General features: G+C 41.8%; 1 protein-coding gene across 1 annotated transcript; it reads left to right on the forward strand.

Moving 5' to 3' along the window:
- The first annotated feature begins 10,818 nt into the window (after positions 1 to 10,818).
- Positions 10,819 to 18,745, forward strand: AKIP1 (A-kinase interacting protein 1). The gene is made up of 6 exons (XM_032240688.1): positions 10,819 to 10,907; positions 11,102 to 11,329; positions 12,095 to 12,175; positions 13,876 to 13,980; positions 16,318 to 16,398; positions 18,337 to 18,745. Exons 2-6 carry the CDS (start codon positions 11,108 to 11,110, stop codon positions 18,478 to 18,480), a joined length of 633 nt encoding a protein of 210 aa, XP_032096579.1. The 5' UTR covers positions 10,819 to 10,907; positions 11,102 to 11,107; the 3' UTR covers positions 18,481 to 18,745.
- The last annotated feature ends 2 nt before the right edge of the window (positions 18,746 to 18,747 follow it).

Below are 18,747 nucleotides of genomic sequence, written 5' to 3' on the forward strand. Positions count from 1 at the left end.
ACACACACACACACACACACACACACACACACACACACACACACACAATTAGCTGGGTGTGGTGGTGCATGCCTGTAGTCCCAGCTACTTAGGAGGCTGAGGCAGGAAAATTGCTTGAGCCTGGGAGGCAGAGGTTACAGTAAGCAGAAATTACACCACAGCACTCCAGCCTGTGCAATAGAGCCAAACTCAATCTCAAATAAATAAACAAACTGACCAGAGACACACGACAAATTAAAAATCATTTATAAAGGAAAAAACAAATGAACTACTGAATCTTGGTAAGAAAAATACAAATCTATGGTATCTTGGGTTTTTCTAACCCCCACCCTCCCTACCCCCAGCTCCAACATAGTAGTTCTATCAGGACAGAACAATCCATGAAAATCAGCAGCCCTACAACGTAATTTGGTGCCTAGGATATTGTCAAAAATACATGATCATGGTGGTAAACAATCAGGGAAAGTTAATATTAATTGCTGATTGAAACTGCAGTTTGGGTTGGAACAAGTAACAGACCAGCCAGAAATTGAACAAGAAGATCTAGGGAATAAGACAGTCATAGTGGAACCTGACATCCTTGGTAGTCTGGAAGGCTGTATACAAGTGTGTGGTTATGCACATGCCCAGGAGAGACCCCAGTGGGCTACAGATGTCAATAGCTGAATGTGAAGCCTTGCATACACAGAAATAAAAGTGGGGCAGACTTGACTGAACTTTATTTCTTTGTTTTTTTCTTGTATTTTTTTTTTAGAGATAGGATCACACTTGGTTGCTCAGGCTGGAGTGCAATGGCACGATTACAGCTCACTATAACCTCGAACTCCAAGGCTCCAGCAATCTTCCCGTGGTTAGGACTACAGGAATGCACCACCATGCCCAGCTAACTTTTAAAATTTCTTGTGAAGACAAGGCCTTGCTATGTTACCTGGGCTGATCTCGAGCTGTTGGTCTCATGCAGTCTTCCTGCCTCAGCCTCTTAAAGCACTGAGATTATAGGTATAAGCCATAGCCACCTGGCCTTAACTGAACTTTAAATGTGTTCCCTAAACCATACACAGATTACTTAGCAAACAGTACAGACTTACTAGGCTCAAGATGTTTAAGTACAGTCTTTTCACTATTATCAGCTGACCACTAGCTATGTTGACCCAGGGGCAATTCCTAGGAATCAGACTTAAAAATAAAAACAAAAATTGGGCACAGCAACACACATCTGTAGTCCCAGCTACTCAAGAGGCTGAGGAGGGACAACTGCTTGAGCACAGGAGTTCAAGTCCAGCCTGCACACATAGTGAGACCCCATCTCTTAACAAATAAAATAAAACAAAATAAAAACAAGAATTAGAAGGGAAAAAATTAAGGAGAGATGTCAGTAACTACACACTACAGGAGAGAAAGACTACAGAATTAGCCCAGGCAACTCACTAAACAAATAAACCAACAAACAGGGGCAATGTCAACAATCCTTAGGTAGGGGTAGAAATCAGAAGCTGGAGTTGCTGTCATATATGTTATTTATAACAGCAATCAGCAAACTATAGCCCATGGTCCAATTATGGCCTACTGCTTGTTTTTAAAATAAAGTTATATTGGAAGATATCTATATTCATCAATTTACATATTGTCTATGGCTTTCACATTACAGCAGAGACCACATGGACTACAAAGCCTAAAATATCTTCTATCCAGTCATTTATAGAAATAAATTGTTGACCTCTGATCTAAAATGTTCAGTTTTCAACAAAAATGGCAAGACATACAAACAAATAAAAAGTGGGGCCCATATACAGAAAAAGGTGCAGTTAATAGAAACTTTCTCTGTAGGGGCCCAGGTGTTAGACTTAACAGGCAGACTTCAAGGCAGCTGTTGTAAATATTGTCAAAGAACTAAAGAGAACCAAATGTGAAAAATTAAAAGAAAGAATGGCAACAGTGACAATAGAGAATATCAATAAAAAGAAATTACAAAACAAACAGTAATGACAGAGTGAAAAAAATAATTGAAATGAAAATTCACTAGATGGGCTCAACAGCAGATTTGAGATTACAGAAAAAGAATCAGTAAACAGGAAGATAGATCAATAGAGATTATCCAATTCAAAGAAAAGAAAGGAAAAAGAATGAAGAAAAATGAACAAGGCTCAAAGATTTTAGAGATACTACCAAACATACTAACATATGCATAAGGAGAGTCCCAGAAAAAGAACACAAAGAGAAAGGGACAGAAAAAATTATTAAAGAAAAAAATGGCTGAAAAGCTTATAAATTTGAGGAAAAATGCAAATCTACACATCCAAGAAGAACTCCAAGTACCATAAACACAAAGAGGTCCATACCTAGAAACACCAAGGTTAAACTGTTGAAAGGCAAACACAAAGAGAAAATCTCATAAGCAGCAAAGAAAAATGGATTATCATTTACTAAGAAACCACAATCAAATTAACAGATCACTCTTTATCAGAAACAACAGAGGCTAAGAAAACAGGGATATAATATCAAAGTGCTTAAAGGAAAGAAAATCTGCCAGCTAAAAATTTTATGTCCAGCAAAAATAGCCTTTAAAGCCTTTAAATGTGAAGGTGAAATAAAGACATTTGATAAACAAAGACTGAAAAAATTTGTTGTTGCCAGCTTGCCTTATAAGAAATATTGAAGGAAGTTGTTCAGGCTGATGGAAATCAATTTCAGAGTTACTCAGATCTACAGAGAGAAATGTGGAACATCAGAAATAGTAAATATGTGAGTTAATATAAAGAACTCTATATATGTTTGTCATTTTTTATCTTCTTTAAAAGCCATAAGAGCATATAAAGCATAATTATAACACCATCTGGTTGGATCTGTAATATAACAGCACAAGAGGGAGGGTTATGGAGTTATATTTAAGAGAAGTTTCTATATTTTACCTAAATTAAGTTTCTATCAATCAGTAAACTGTGGCTAGGCATAGTGGCTCACACCTGTAATTCCAGCACTCAAGGGGTCTGAGGCAGGTAGATTGTTTGAGCCCAGGAGTTAGAGGCCAGCCTGGGCAACATGGTAAGACACCATTTCTACAAAAATACAAAAATTAGCCAGGCGTGTTGGAATGTGTTTGGGGCCCCAGCTGCTCAGAAGGCTTAGTTGGGAGGATCACTTGAGCCCAGGAGGTGGAGGCAACAGTGAGCTGCACTTGTACCACTGCAGTCCAACCTGGGTAGCAGAGCAAGATTCTGTCTCAAAAACAAACAAACAAAAAAGAAGTAGATTGTGATAAATGAAGATGCATATTCTAATTCCTAGAGCAATCACAAAATTTTTCTTTAAAGGCCAGGTGCAGTGGCTCATGTCTGTAATCTCGGCACTTTGGGAGACCAAGGAGGGTGGATCACCTGAGGTCAGGAGTTCAAGACTAGCCTGGCCAACATGGTGAAACCCTCTCTCTACTAAAAAAATTAGTTGGACATGGTGGTGTGCACCTGTAATCCCAGTTACTCAGGTAGTGTAGGCAGGAGAATCAAATCAATCACTTGAACCTGGGAGGCAGAGATTGCAGTGAGCTGAGATTGCGCCACTGCACTCCAGCCTAGGTGACAGAGTGAGACCCTGTATCAAAAAAAAGTGAGAGAAGACACAAATTACCATAATCAGATCTTAAATAAAAAAGATTGTGAGGGAATATTACCAATAGCTTTTTGTCAACAAATTAGACAACTTAAGTGAATGGGCAAATTCTTAGACACCAAGTATTGAAACTGACTCAGGATGGAATATAAAACCACTTGAGCTCAGGAGTTCAAGACCAGCCTGGGCAACATGGCAAAACCCCATCTCTACTAAAAAAAAGTACCAAAAAAATTAGGTGGGCCTGGTGGTGTGCATGCCTGTAGTCCCAGCTACTCAAGGGGCTAAGGTGGGAGAATCACCTGAGCCCAGGGAGTTGAGGCTGCAGTGAGCTGTGATTGTGCCAAAGCACTCCAGCCTGGGCAATAGGAGTGAGACCCTGTCCCAAAAAAGAAAAAAAGAAATAAAGAAAAAGGAATAAAAAATATAAGTAGACCTAAAACAAGGAAAAAAGTTGAATTAGTAATTAAAAATCTTCCCACAAAATAAAGCCCAGGCCCAGCTAGCTTCAATCAAATGCATAAGAATAATATCAATTCTACACACTCTTCCAAGAAATAGAGAGAACATTCCTAAATCATTCTATGAGACCAATATTATCCTAATACCAAAAGAGACAAAGAACACAAACAAAACTAGAGATCAATATCCATCATGAATACACACACAAAAATCCTCAGTAAAATACTAGCACACCAAATTCAACAACATATAAAAAGGATTATATATCATGTACTGGGATGCACTCCAGAAATGAAAGATTGGCTTAATATCCAAAAATCAATTCCATCAACACATCATATTAATAAAAGATAAAAGCCAAATGATCACATCAATGGAGGTACAAAAAGCATCTGACAAACTGAATAATAATTCATGATTAAAAACTTTCATTAAACTAGGCATAGAAGGAAACTTCTTCTCAACCTGAAGAAGCTAATTAAAAACATATTTTTTTGGATAGATGGTAACTTCTTCAACCTAATAAAGAGTATCGACAAAAAATAAATATCATACTTAATGGTAAAAGGCTGAATGTTTTGCCTCTAAAATTGGGAACAAAGCAAAGATTTTTCCCCTTGCCACTTCTATTCAACATTGTAGTAGAGGTTCTAGCCAGTGCAATTAGGCAAGAAAAAAAAAAAAGCAATTGAAAAGAAAAAAGTTAGCTTTTCTTTATTCACAGAAGATCTGACCCAGTATGTAGAAAACCCTAAAGGATCTACAAAAAAGAATTCTTATAATAAGTAAATGAGTTTAACAAGGTTCCAGGATACAATATCAATATGAAAAATTCAACTATATTTCTATACACTAGCAATAATTTCATCTGAAAATGAAATTGAGAAAACAATTTCATTCACAACAGCATAAAAATACTTAATAAATCTGTTAAAAGAAGCCCAAGATGTACACTAATCACTACACAACATTGTTAAAAAAAAAAAACTGAAGAAAACTGAAATAAATGGACAGACATTCCATGTTCATAAATTCAAAAACCCAATATTGTTAAGATTGTAGTTCTTCCTCAATTGATCTATGAATTCAATATGATTTCTATCAAAACATCAACAGTTGTTACACAGAAGTTGACAAACTGAATTTAAATTTTATGGAAATATGACTTAACTAGAATATAAAAACAATTTTGACAATGAAGAACATAGTTAATGCAAATTTAAACCACAATGACATACTACTTCATACTCACTAGAATTACTACAATAAGAAAGACAATAACAAGTCCTGGGGAAGATGTGGAAAAACTGGTACCATCATACATGGCTTGGGGGAATGTAAAATGGCACAGTCACTTTGGAAAACAGTTTGGCAGTTTCTTAAAATGTTAAACATATATTGATCGTACTGCCCAGCAATTCCACTCCTAAGTTTCTACCCAAGAGAAATGGAAACATGTGTCCACACAGAGTCTTATTACGTATTATCAGTCAAAATAGCCCCAAACTAGAAACAATTCAAATGACCATCAACCAGTAAATGGACAAACAAAAATGTAGTATATTCCTGTAATGGGTAGTATTCAATCATAAAAAAGAATGAAATACTGATACATGCTACGACATATGTGAGCCTTGAAAACATTATGCTGATTTAAAGAAGCCAGGCAAAAAAAAAAAAGGTCACATATTATCAGATTCCATTTATATGAATTGTCCAGAAAAGGCAAATTCATAGAGACAGAAAGCAGAACAGTGGTCACCCAGGTCCAAAGGTAGCAGCTGAGAACTGACTGCATATGGTGTGAACTAGGGATTTTTCTCAGGTAATGACAATGTTCCAAAACTGCATTTTGGTAATGTTGACAACTCTGTAAATTTACTAAAAATTATTGAAGGATATACTTAAAACAGGTAAATTTTATCATATATACATTATACCTCAATAAAGTAGTCTTTTTAAAAAAACTCTATATGAATTTCAACTGTTTATATTAAATATCTTCCAAATACTATTCCTTTAATCTCTGACTTTTAAAAATGACAAGATTTGAATCATTCCTTCTCTATAACCAATTTTTTTTTTTTTTTTTTTTTTTTTGAGACAGAGTTTCACTCGTTACCCAGGCTGGAGTGCAATGGCGCGATCTCGGCTCACCGCAACCTCCGCCTCCTGGGTTCAGGCAATTCTCCTGCCTCAGCCTCCTGAGTAGCTGGGATTACAGGCACGCACCACCATGCCCAGCTAATTTTTTGTAGTTTTAGTAGAGACGGGGTTTCACCGTGTTGACCAGGATGGTCTCGATCTCTTGACCTCGTGATCCACCTGCCTCGGCCTCCCAAAGTACTGGGATTACAGGCGTGAGCCACCACGCCCGGCCTATAACCAATTTTTTTAACTCCCATTCAATTTTAAACAGATTATAAAAATTAATTCTCAGAAGTTTGATTCATTTTCTTTAATCTATATCATCAAGATGACAATTTTGGTAATGAGTTTCTTTCATTCCCCAATAACTCAACGAGTTGATGTAATCAGGCTAAATGAATGATCTAATGACTCAGACTGCAACACTACTTTACAAAGCTGTGATGATTCCAAAGTTCTTAAGTCTGCTGGAGAAATAACAATACCATGTGTCAAATAAAATAATTTATACAGTTTCCGGTATGTACAGTATAAATCATTGTCTAACTCTGGCCCAGTACCCACTTTTGCATCCTAGGTTTTTAACCCTTTTTGGCCCCCTTCACATGAAGAAAAGGAATTTACATTGCTCTTCACTGGACTTGTTTTTTCTCCTCACAAAGTTCCAAATACAGCACCAGTCTCTTTCCTCATTTCGCAATTAAAGACCTCTTTCAACTCATCTACTCCAAAACATAGAACCTTGACAACTTTTACCTGTTCTCCATAGTGAAATTACCCCTGTAAAGCTAAAGGTCATTAAAAAAACTCCCATCAACAGTTTATTTCTCTGTTAACACTGACAGTTTATTTCTCTGTCGACCAAGCACATTCCTAATTAGTTGCCCTCTCTTCATTTATGATTCCATTTTCAATTCTCACCAATGGCTTTCATTTGGCGTGGGCTGTATTTGATCCACAAGGGACCTCATGGTAGGTCATGTTCTATCATTACTCCCAGGTAATATTAAAAAAATTTAAAAAGGAGTCTTTCAAGTCTCTCAATCTGTGGTTTACAGGATGAACCTTAAAATTATAAATATGCACATAAATATATTTACAAATAGAAAAATAAAAATAAATGCAAAGATTTAATTTAGAATCAGTCTTTTGGCTTCAGTTTCATTCCAAGCATCTTCTTTCCCATAGATTTCTTAAATGTTAAATCCTGAGAAATGTAGTTACAACTGAATATTCATTACATTCATTAAAGTGCATGTACATAGTTTTTAAAGAGTTTTCTTTTCTTAATAGAAAAGAAAACTCTTTTTTTTTTTTCCTTAAGACAGGGTCTTACTCTGTTGCCCAGGCTGGAATGCAGTGGCACAATCATAGCTCACTGCAGCCTCAACATCCTGGGCTCAAGCAATCCTCTCATCTAAATCTCCTGAGTAGCCGGGACTGCAAGGTGTGAGCCACTATGCCAGGCTAATTTTTAATTTTTTTTAAAAATAGAGACGGGGGTCTCACTATGTTGCCCAGGCTGGTATAAAACTCCTGGCCTCAAGTGATCCTCCCACCTCAACCTCCTAAACTGCTGAGATTACAGGTGTGAACTACCACAAAGCCACCTCTTTATCTGGGCTAACAGAGGCCTATTTAACTTAAAAGTTAAATCAGAGTAATTTCAACAAATATCTATTGAACATCTACTACTTAACAGGCCCTGGAATGTTTAGGGACAAATAAGGAAGAGTTTCTCCCTTCAAGGAGTTGATATTGATAGGCTGTTGGGAGAGAAGAAAACATAACTACACATAATTAGATTGGGAAGGTACTCAAAAAAATTTTTTTTAAGGCTATGGTAACAGAGGTGGCAACTGGGAACCACTGGAAAAGGTTTCAAACAGCTGACCTGTCAAAAAGAAAGTAATAGTTCAACTGGAATGACTAAAACAGAATGGGGAAGAGACAAATAAGATGAGGTGTGGCTGTGGTACTGGGTGAGAGTGTATTTTGGGAGGCCAGGCTGAAGCTTGATTAAGATAACACTAGCTAATACTTACCAAGCACCTTCTATGTGCCAAGTACTATTAATGCACTTTATATATATTAACTTACTTTATCCTCACAATAACCCTATGAGGAATGCGCTATTCTTATTCTCATTTCATAGGTGGAAAAATTGAGGTATAGGATGGTTTAAATAGCCTGTTCTTGGTTACACAGACACAACTAAAAGCTATGTCAGTAAAACCTTGAAATCCATAAAAAAATAGAGGACCCAATTCCATCCCACTCCAACCACATTTATCGTAAAAGCAACTAAAAGGTATCTTATCTACCTCTTCTCTCACGAATTCCTAGGCCATCCTTCAAGGCCTAGCTTGAAAACTGTATTATCTGCAAAACCTTTGTTGATCCTCCCGGCTGCACATAGTCTCCTAAGCATCATAGCATTTTATGTGTGTCAATCTTATGGGATATTTTGTTCTTGGCATTACAGATTTTTTATGCATTCTTTCCTTTTTTTTTTATTCTTCTTTAGTCTGATCCACATTCTGTCCTCCACAACTTCGAGGACAGTGCCTGGCACATACTAATGCTAGCTAAGTCTACGGAGCACTTAACTCTTTGCAGGGCATTGTGCTCAGCATTTCACAGGAATTATCTCACAAAATGCTTATGGCAACCCAATTCACACATTCAAGAGCTATTTTTAGCCCTTACTGTGACAGACAAAATAGTAAATACTAGATGCACCTTAAACTCATTAAAGGCTAGGGATACAGTCCCTGCCCTCAAGAAGCTCAGTCTAAAGAAGTTGGTTCTAATTGAAATCCCCAGATATGAGGAAAAGTGAGGCTCAAAGCAGTAATGTGTTTGCCCAGAATCACAGAGCAAAAAAGTGGCAGAGAGCCTGGGCAACATAGCGAGGCCCTGTCTCTACAAAAAATATTTAAAAATTTGCGGGGCATGGTGGCTTAAGTAGGAGAATTGCTTGAGCCCAGGAGGTTGAGGCTGCAGTGAGCTGAGATCGTGCCACTGCACTTCAGCCTGGCTGACAGAGGGATACTCTCATTTCAGAAAGAAAAGAAAAGAAAAGAAGGGAAAAGAAAAGAAAAGAAAAAAAAATTAAAAGAAAAAAATGAAGGAAAAAAAAAAAAAGATGTCAGAGCCAGAATTCAAACTAGCTCTCCGGAGTGGATATACAGGACCCCACGCACGCATAACCACTATGTTCTGCAGTAGGCACTTGATAAACCCTTACTGAAGGAAATGTTTTGGAATACCACTAAAATGAAAAAGCATCTCAATGATAATGAAGGGTTTCAGTCACTGTTTTTCTTTTTCATGAGGGGAAAGCAGGAAATTTGCAAAAGTTAAATAGTACAGAGAAAGGTCGGAGGTCGTGTTGGTCGCCTACTACTCACCTGCGACCTCAAAATTGCTCATCAAGCCATCTGTTGAGACTAGCTGAGGATGGAGAGTTTCTTTCTTTCCTTTTTCATGGACCACAGAGGAGACTTAAAGGAGGATTTCTTTGTGTCCCTTAAAGTGACTCCCATTGAGCGTGTCCCTCAAACGGGGCCTTCCTAAGCATCAACGCTTTGCTGTGCGCGGGGTGGTGGGGCTGAGTCACTAACACTGAGAGTCTGGGCTGTACCTCCTACCAAATAACCAGCGGAGTGGAGTGACAGGTAACGATTCACAGTTCCTTACTTAAACATGGTGCAGTCTTCCTGAAATATGGACTCAGACCCCAAGAGAACAGGTCTCCAAAAGTGTGTGAATCCGTACTTCCCAGTGGACGGGGGAGAAAGTCGCAGTGGACTATGAGAGACCCTGCAACTCCTCAGGCGCCCCCTTCCCCGGGGGTCAGGAACAGCTGCAGACAGCCCCGCCTCCGTCTCGCCTCCATCCCGAGCTGTTCCCGTCTCCAAAGGCCACGTTGGGAGCCACACAGTTTGGCCTAATCATCTCCTCCAACAAGAGTAGCGACACCCCAAAATGTAGACCAAGCAGAAGGAGGCGTTGGAGGCACTTGTCTTATTCCCCACGATGTTTTGAAACAGAGTCTCGCTCTGTTGCCCAGGCTGGAGTGCAGTGGCGCGATCTCGACTCACCGCAGCCTTCGCCTCCCTGGTTCAAGCGATCCTCCCGCCTCGGCCCTGCCGAGTAGCTGGCTGGCTGTGTGTGTGTGTGGTGTGTGTGTGTGTGTGTGTGTACACAGGTTCTCGCTATGTGTGTGTGTGTGTGTGTGTGTACACAGGTTCTCGCTATGTTGCCTACCCCAAAATTTTTAGCTCAACAGGAGACCGCCTGCCTTTATACACCAGGTTCATCAAGTTAAGCAGGGCAGCAGCCCTCTAAGGGCCAGCCCCACGCCCAGGGGCTCCTCCGACAGCGCAGACAGATGCCCTGGGCGGCTGGCTCGACTCAGTCTCTGGTCCCCGGCCCGGGGCCACCCGAGCCCCCTGCCCCGCCTACAGCGCTCAGCAGTTAACCAGGCAACGGCGCGCAGAAGCCACCGCCGGGACGCAGAAGGCGTGTTTGGCGCCGGGCGCGCCCCGCCACCCCGCCTATCCGGCCTTCCGCCAATGGCTTGCTGCGCCGGTGCCGGGAGCGCTAGGCCGGTTCTTCCTAGGACAGCGCTGTGCGCAGGCGCCTTGACGAGTGGGCCGAGTGAGGGGGCGCCTTACGTAGCGGAGGTGGGAGACGGAAATGGAAAGGGCGGGCGCGCTAGACCTTTCCCTGGCTGGGCTCCAGCTGGAGAGCGCGTTGGGGGCCGACTGGGAGCGGTGGGCTCCGGGGAGGTCGAGGTCGGGGCCCCTACCCGGATTTGGAGTAGGGTTGCGGCGGCCCAGCTGACCCGCCGGCGTTTGTATGTTATGTGCCCACCCAGGGAGCCATGGACAACTGTTTGGCGGCCGCGGCGCTGAACGGGGTGGACCGACGTTCCCTGCAGCGCTCAGCAAGGCTGGCTCTGGAAGTGCTGGAGCGGGCCAAGAGGAGGGCAGTGGACTGGCATGCGTTGGAGCGTCCCAGAGGCTACGTGGGGGTCTTTGCCCGGGAGGCGCCCCACCTGGAGAGACGGCTGGCAGCCGGCCCACAGCGCTTTCTCCTGGGAGAGGTGAGGGTCGCTGTGGGGGAACCGCTCCAGTCATTCGCACTGCGGTGGCCCGCTGGCAGCCAGGGGCAAGCTCAGTGCAAAACACCTGAGGAAACCTCCCCTTAGCGGAAGCTGGAAAGGATCAGGACAATGAATGGAAAAGTCCTTTCAAAACGCTTTACATTTGACAGATTCTTTTTGGGTAGCTGTAGAATAACGGTAGTATTCAGACCTGCTTGATTACTTTTTTTTTTTTTTTTGAGACGAAGTGTTGCTCTGTCGCCAGCCTGGAGTGTAGTGGCACAATCTCGGCTCGCTGCAACCTCCGCCTCCTGGGTTCAAGGGATTATTCTGCCTCAGCCTCCCGTGTAGCTGGGACCACAGGCGCGTGCCACCACGCCTGGGTAATTTTTGTATTTTTAGTAGAGACGGGGTTTCATCATGTTGGCCAGGATGGTCTCCATCTCTTGACCTCGAGATCTGCCCGCCTCGGCCTTCCAAAGTGCTGGGATTACAGGCATGAGCCACCACGCCCGGCCGATTACTTTTTTAAAAACAAATCTTACAGCTATCTTCTGATAAAAGAGGAAAGCCCGTAAACCTATCTCTTAGGTCCTGGATAAATTACATGTCTATCTTTTAGAGTTGGAATTCTTTCTCAGTAACATTCTTCTGACATAAACTTGCCGAGTCTTTTCATAAGTAAAAACGAGGCTATTCAAAATTGCTTCATTCTCTAGCAGGGAATCCTGGATCTAACCTGTGACTTGCCATTTATTCAAATAGAGAGAAGAGAGACCCCCAACCCTTAGTGCTTCCTTCAGAACAATGGCTGAATTCATGGACTATACTTCAAGTCAGTGTGGGGTAAGTTGGTGTGAACCAAAGCTATGTCCCATCACCTGCTGATGGACCACAGTATGGATCTTTCTGGAATTTGGAAGGAATCTGGAAACTACCTGTTTCACCTGCGCAGCCTCCATGGGCAGATTGTAATCAGTCAAACACTTCAACCAGGGCGTAAATGCAAGTTAGAATTCACCCAACAAATTTTTATTGAATGCCTAACCCTGTAGTTGACAATACAGCAATGAAAAGTCAGAAAAGGTCATCTCTCCTCAGTGATTTTAAGTCCAGTCGGGGGAAAAAATAGCTTATTTGCTGAATTCCATAGCAAGTAAGTTAAATATTAGGGTGTTTGTTTTTTGTTGCTGTTTTTTTTTTTTTTTTTTTTTTGATAGAGTCTCCATCACGCAGGCTGCAGTGCAGAGGTGCTATCTCAGCTCATTGCAACCTCTGCCTCAGCCTCCTGAATCGGTGGGATTACAGGCACCTGCCAGCATGCTCACCTAATTTTTATAGTTTTAGTAGAGATGGCGTTTCACCATCTTGGCCAGGCTGGTCTTGAACTCCTGACCTGGTGATTCACTTGCTTCCACCTCCCAAAGTGCTGGGATTACAGGCACGAACCGCTGCGCCCAGCCTCTACATCTTTTGTAAGAATCCCTGACTCCAAGAATAGGATTCCAACCAGTGAGGAATAGTTCAGGGAATATTTTTATCTTATTTGTATTGTTCAGTGGTTTTAGAAAAATCAATAACTTCAGCTCTACTGTGATTAAACACTTGGTTCATGGTTCAGCAAAAGGAATAATATTTGTCTTTGGTTTGAGGTTTAGCAAATTGCTGTTATTCATTCTGATTTTCAGGTGATGCATCAGTTCGAGTCTCCATTATGAAATGGAGCCTCAAAACCCCTTGACTTTATAGAGTTAAGAATTGTGTACTGGGTTTGTCTCCACAGTTTGAAACATCCACTAAAATACATCTTTAGGTCTGTGTCCTCAAGTGCTTTCCCCAGCTTCTCATTCTTTTGGTCACATGTTTTTAGACAGTGTCTCTACCCTGTGTTCAAAACAAGCAGGTCTGTGATGGCCTCATTATTAGTCGTTATCAAGGGCAAGTCTCAGGCTAACTTCAAGGGGGAGGAAGGAAGCAGACGAGAAATGTAACTGTTTTTCCATCCTTTGGAAGATTCTTCTTAAATTAGAGACTTCTCCCTCCACTCCCCCACATGCCGGAAGCACAGAGAAAAGGGCTACAGACTTCTTGGGTTTATGTTTCATTTCCTGCTGTGTTTCTGAATCTCAAGAAAATGGACCTCTCTCTTCCAGTGTCCTTGTCTGAGACTTAGACAATAAACATGGAACTGTTCACAGTTTTTAGGGGAGAAAATGAAAGGATATGTGTATTTGACAAGGGGGCAAAGATGTGAAATTTGTTTAACCTGGCAGAGAGCATGGTCCTACCCACCTTTAGTTGGCCAACATTCTTGCCCTACAGAGGCAGCAGGTGGCAGCATGGTGATGCCAAATGCACTTCTTTCTCTGCAGCCACTTTGGGTGGGCTGATTTGCTGCATGACTTGAGAGGCCTGTCAAGAGGGCAGGTAATTCACCTTTGCTGTCTTGCCTCCCTTCTTCACTGTACTTTGCTCAAATACCATGGTGTTTTGAAAACTTGACATGACAATTTGGTTACCTAACATCTTTGACATTACTTCTCTAGAAATATTATTCATCTGTGCCAGAGGACGGAGGGGCAACCCATGTTTATCGTTATCACAGAGGCAAGTCGAAGCTGCACATGTGCCCGGACACAGGGAGTGGTCAGGTAAGTGTCCTCAGCTGTCCTGCACTATGCCTTCAGTCTACCAAGATTCGACACCCTATATTCAAGAGCCCTTGCTAGACTTTGTGTCAAAGGATGCCTGTGAGACTTGGCATTACAGTGCTTAACGGAAATGTATAAATTCATCACCTTAGAGAACTTACAGCAATGAATGTGAAATAGGAGGTTGTCAAAAATAGAAGATTGATGCCACTGTAGGATCTTCAGTTGAACTTACAGTCCTGGGCCATGGAATTCTCTGGCAGGTTTAAAGAAAAGAGCTTCCAAGCCTGGAACGTGCTGCATGCAATGATCGCCCCTGCGACTATCCTCTGCACTCTATCCTGGGCAACATAGATCCTTTCTCTATTTTTTTTTTTTTTAAGACGGAGTCTTGCTCTGTTGTCAGGCTGGAGTGCAGTGGTGTGATCTTAGCTCACTGCAACCTCCATCTCCCGGTTCAAGCGCTTCTCCTGCCTCAGGCTCCAAAGTAGCTGGGATTACAGGCATGTGCCATCATGCCCGGCTAATTTTTGTATTTTTAGTAGAGACAGTGTTTCACCATGTTGGCCAGGATGGTCTCGATCTCTTGACCTTGTGCTCTGCCTGCCTCAGCCTCCCAAAGCGCTCTGATTACAGGCATGAGCCACTGCGCCTGGCCCCTTTCTCTATTGTTTATAAAAGAGCTCCAAATATCCTCTTTTATATCTAGGGACAGAAATTTTATTTTCTTTTTTCTTTTTTTGAGACAGGGTCTTATTCTATCACCCAGGCTGGAGTGCAGTGGCACAATCACAGCTTACTGCAGCCTTGACTTCCTGGGCTCAGGTGATCCTCCCACCTTAGCCTCCTGAGTAGCTGGGACTACAGGCACATGCCACTACAGCCAACTAATTTTTAATGTTTTTAATAGAAATGGGGTTTTGCCATGTTGCCCAGGCTGGGAGAGAAGATTTTTAAAAATTACATTTTTTACTTAAGGTAAGTGGTAACTGTCATAACTTTGGTAATTTTTTTTTTTTTTTGAAAGGGAGCCTCACTCTGTCACCCAAACTGGAGTGCAGTGGTGTGATCATGGCTCACTGCAACCTCTGCCTCCCAGGTTCAGATAATTCTCCTGCTTCAGCCTCCCAGGTAGCTGGGACTACAGACATACACCACCACGCCTGGCTAATTTTTGTATTTTTAGTAGAGATAGAGTTTCACCATGTTGGCCAAGCCAGTCTTGAACTCCTGACCTCAGGTGATCCGCCTGCCTTGGCCTCCCAAAGTGCTGGGATTGCAGGCGTGAGCCACGGTGCCTGGTCTTTCACAATTTTTAAAAAGAAAGTAGAAGGGAAGTGTGGGGACAGGGGTCTCTATTAACTAAATACTTTTTGTAAAGGTATATAACAATTAAAGGCCTCTCACTACAAACTTACTTTTTACCACATGTCATTCTGGGGATGCCAGCAATCCTGCTTACTGAACCGATTCAAAGGAGGAGATGGTGGCAATGATTTCTGAGGAGATTAGGTTTTTGCTTTTGTTTTAAACTACCCTACTTGTACTCAAAGGTAGCAAACTGAAGACCAGAGTCTAATCCAGAGTCTAAGTTGGATTCTTGACTTCTTTGGTCTGTCAGCCATTTTGGGGTATTAGAGGGAGGAAACTTAGGAATTCCTAAGAATGGGAGAGTGGGCACAGGGACATGAGCAAGGGCTGAGTGCACACTCGGAGCACCTGCTGCACGCCTCCCCTGCCTGCAAGGTGGAGGAGTGGTGTCAGAGCTTGAGCCCTGAGCCTCCTTTTCTGGCCTAGCCTGAACTCTTGAGTACAGCTCACCCTAAATGGTGACATGTGGGGAAGAGTCATTTCCATCTCTCCCTTTAAAACGTAAATTCCCTCTAAGGGAAATTGGCTTTGTAAGTCAGCCTTTATCAGTCAGGTGGTCCCTTCTAGGACCACCCCCACTCCTAGAAAAAGCACAGAAGAGAATTACTGAGAACCTAAGTGTCAGTCACTTTTGCATTTTAAGTCTTCCCTGCGATCTAAGAGTCCCATGTTACAGACTGGAAAACCAAGGCCCCGGGAAGTTAATCTGTCTTAGTAAGTAGCAGAGATACGACTTAAACTCAGGTATGTCTGACTCCAAAGCCTGTGTAAGGATGAAAATTATAGTAAACATCTGACTAAAAATACCTCACAGAATTTACTAAAAAATGCCTTAATAGCTTAGATGACAACTTGGAAAAAGCTGACAGAGCAATTACTAACTCCTAATAAGGTAGAAGAAAGCTTCTCTTTATAATCCAAAAGTCAAACCTTGGGCACAAATCGGTGTTCTACTTGTCTCTTGAGAGAAAAGACAGAAGAAAGACATCCCTTGGTCCTGGAGACATCTATCAAGTGTCAGAACATGCTCCAGAGGCATCCCAGACCGTGAGTATGGAAGTGCTCAGGCACTGAGTTTCATCACCATTACAACTCCATGAGCCAGTTGACATGGTTCGTAGAGGGCTGTTTGTCTATAGTATTTTTAAGTTGAGATGTTCTTACACTTAAGAAGGGTGCAGAAAATTTTGGTTCAGTGTAAAATTAGGTTTTATTGGTATTCTTCCTTCACTCGAAGCTTCGGGGATACTCTTTGTGCCTGAATTCATAGTTGTGGTTGGAAAGAATGTGAAGTATTCACATCTCAGTTTCTACAGCTCAGCTGGGCTGGAACCAGGTCCTGCTGGAATTCCACCATCTGTTCAAGCAGCAGGAGGGTCCTGATCCTCCTGCTAACACAGTGAAAACCATTGCTGAAATTCTGAAACATACACATTTGGTGAGATCAGGTTCCAAAACATTTGAAGGCATTTGTTCTCATTTTCCACAAATGTTTTTCTATAAAAACATATAATGAGTTTTTCTTTTTTAGGATGAAGTACTCATTAGTTCATGAAGCCAGGGGATCTTTTTGGAGCTTAGAAGGGCCAGAATTCTGAGGAAAGGAACTTCAGCATGGTGCCACAATACATTTCTTACTTTTTGTTTGTATACAGTTTGATACTAGTCAGGGATTTGGAGTATTCTGGAGTTAGTAGCAAGAATATTCTGCTCCTAGTACAAATGTAAGTTGCTAAGACTTAGACACCTCTCAACACTTGCTGACATTCCACAGTATAATAGTCACACAGGGCAGTATTACCTCCCGTGTTTCCTTATTGCAGACAAATGAAGCATCCTGGGCTTCCTGCAATTCTGATAAAACCATATTTTCTAAAAATGACTTTTATTTATATGGTTGACAACGAATAAATAGTTAATGACATTGTTGTGCACATTTACATCAGTTAAAGGATTATAGACCTCTAATTTCGAAGTAACTAGACAGGCATGAAAGAATACAACATAAAACAGCTTTGGAAAAAATTGACTTCGAATCCATCTGCAAGGTGGAAGGAGTAGGGGAAATTTCATAAAAATATAAACATGATCATTTATTCCTCTGAGTGGAATTTGCTGCCCGTAGTTTGGCTTTTCCTATGTGTGGTAGTGGAATTGACAGCTTTTGCCTGTGGCCCCTTCTCAGCATTGAGTAAGCATGTAATGGCATCTCAGCTGTCACTCTGGCCCTTAATTACAGGCTCTTTTCTGGTTTGTGACTTTGTCCTTTTGCCATTTGAACTGAGATGCATCCTGTGCCTGCATAGCTGCTGTGACTTGCCTCCAGCCATAAGTGAAGTCTACCCTTAGAAGACCGTGCTCAGTTTGGCTCTAAATAAAAACCTTTCCATTAACTCTGGCTTCCAATGTTTTGTACTCTGGGAGAACCAGTTCTCCAAGGGAGAGTTTTGTCATCCAGCTGAATTGCTGCTTCAGTAACAATGGAATCCACTCATATTGTTCTGAGCTTTAGGATGAAAGAAATGCCTATCATCTTCCTGATAGTGAACTTAGCAAACCACGGTTTAAAAGAATGGCTCTCATTACTCCTGAGTACCTTGCCCTTGCTGCTTATCTGAGTTAAGTGCCACTGTCTACTTCTGATCCTCAGAACAGTGGCCTCTAGCCTTTCCCTCTGCCTAACACCAAGTAGAGTGTTCTTTTTATAATCCTTCATGTTCCTGTAACACTTAGCATTTACAAGGCGTTTTCACATGCTTATTTGTGAGGTAGGTATTGTCACAGTTCTAGAAATAAGGAAAGGCTGAGACCTCCGAAAATGACAGTGTTGTACGTGAGCAGGCTGAGCCTTGAAAGCAGGACCTCTGTCTCCCACATGAGTGCTTCATTCCATCACACCTCTGCCCCACAGGTAGTCTGGTGGGGGGCCATGGTGGCACTGGGATATAAAATCTCTCAACTGCTGATATCCTCTTTTCCTTCCAGGCTGAGAATGTCTCTAAGGACCTCTACATAGAAGTATATCCAGGGACCTATTCTGTCACTGTGGGCTCAAATGACTTAACCAAGAAGACTCATGTGGTAGCAATTGATTCTGGACAAACTGTGGACCTGGTCTTCCCTGTGTGATGTTGACCATCACCTTTTTTTAAGCAGTAAAAATAAAGTCACTGTATGATTCTCTTAATAGCTGTACACTAATCCTGTTTTTAGTGCTGACTGGGTCAGCCTTCCCAGGAACTGGAATCTGTCTCTCAGTGTGCCTTTCTTGAGGGTGTAGAAGTCCTCCATCCTTGTTTGCCTGACAGTAATATAATCATGCTGTCTGAACAGATTTTACTGCCTGCTTTCCAAGTAAAGGTTAATTATGATAATAAAGAGATTTGGAAATGAAGC

This window comes from Sapajus apella, unplaced genomic scaffold, assembly GCF_009761245.1.
Source record: "Sapajus apella isolate SASKATOON/1434 unplaced genomic scaffold, GSC_monkey_1.0 scaffold47, whole genome shotgun sequence".
NCBI classification, from domain to species: Eukaryota; Metazoa; Chordata; class Mammalia; order Primates; family Cebidae; genus Sapajus; species Sapajus apella.

Excerpts from the sequence above, each read along its gene's own strand:
- AKIP1 (XM_032240688.1), top strand. The coding sequence starts at position 11,108 with ATGGACAACTGTTTGGCGGCCGCGGCGCTGAACGGGGTGGACCGACGT. Across the intron at positions 11,330-12,094 it reads AGCGCTTTCTCCTGGGAGAG|AGAGAAGAGAGACCCCCAAC; the intron begins GTGAGGGTCGCT and ends TTATTCAAATAG. Across the intron at positions 12,176-13,875 it reads ATACTTCAAGTCAGTGTGGG|AAATATTATTCATCTGTGCC; the intron begins GTAAGTTGGTGT and ends TTACTTCTCTAG.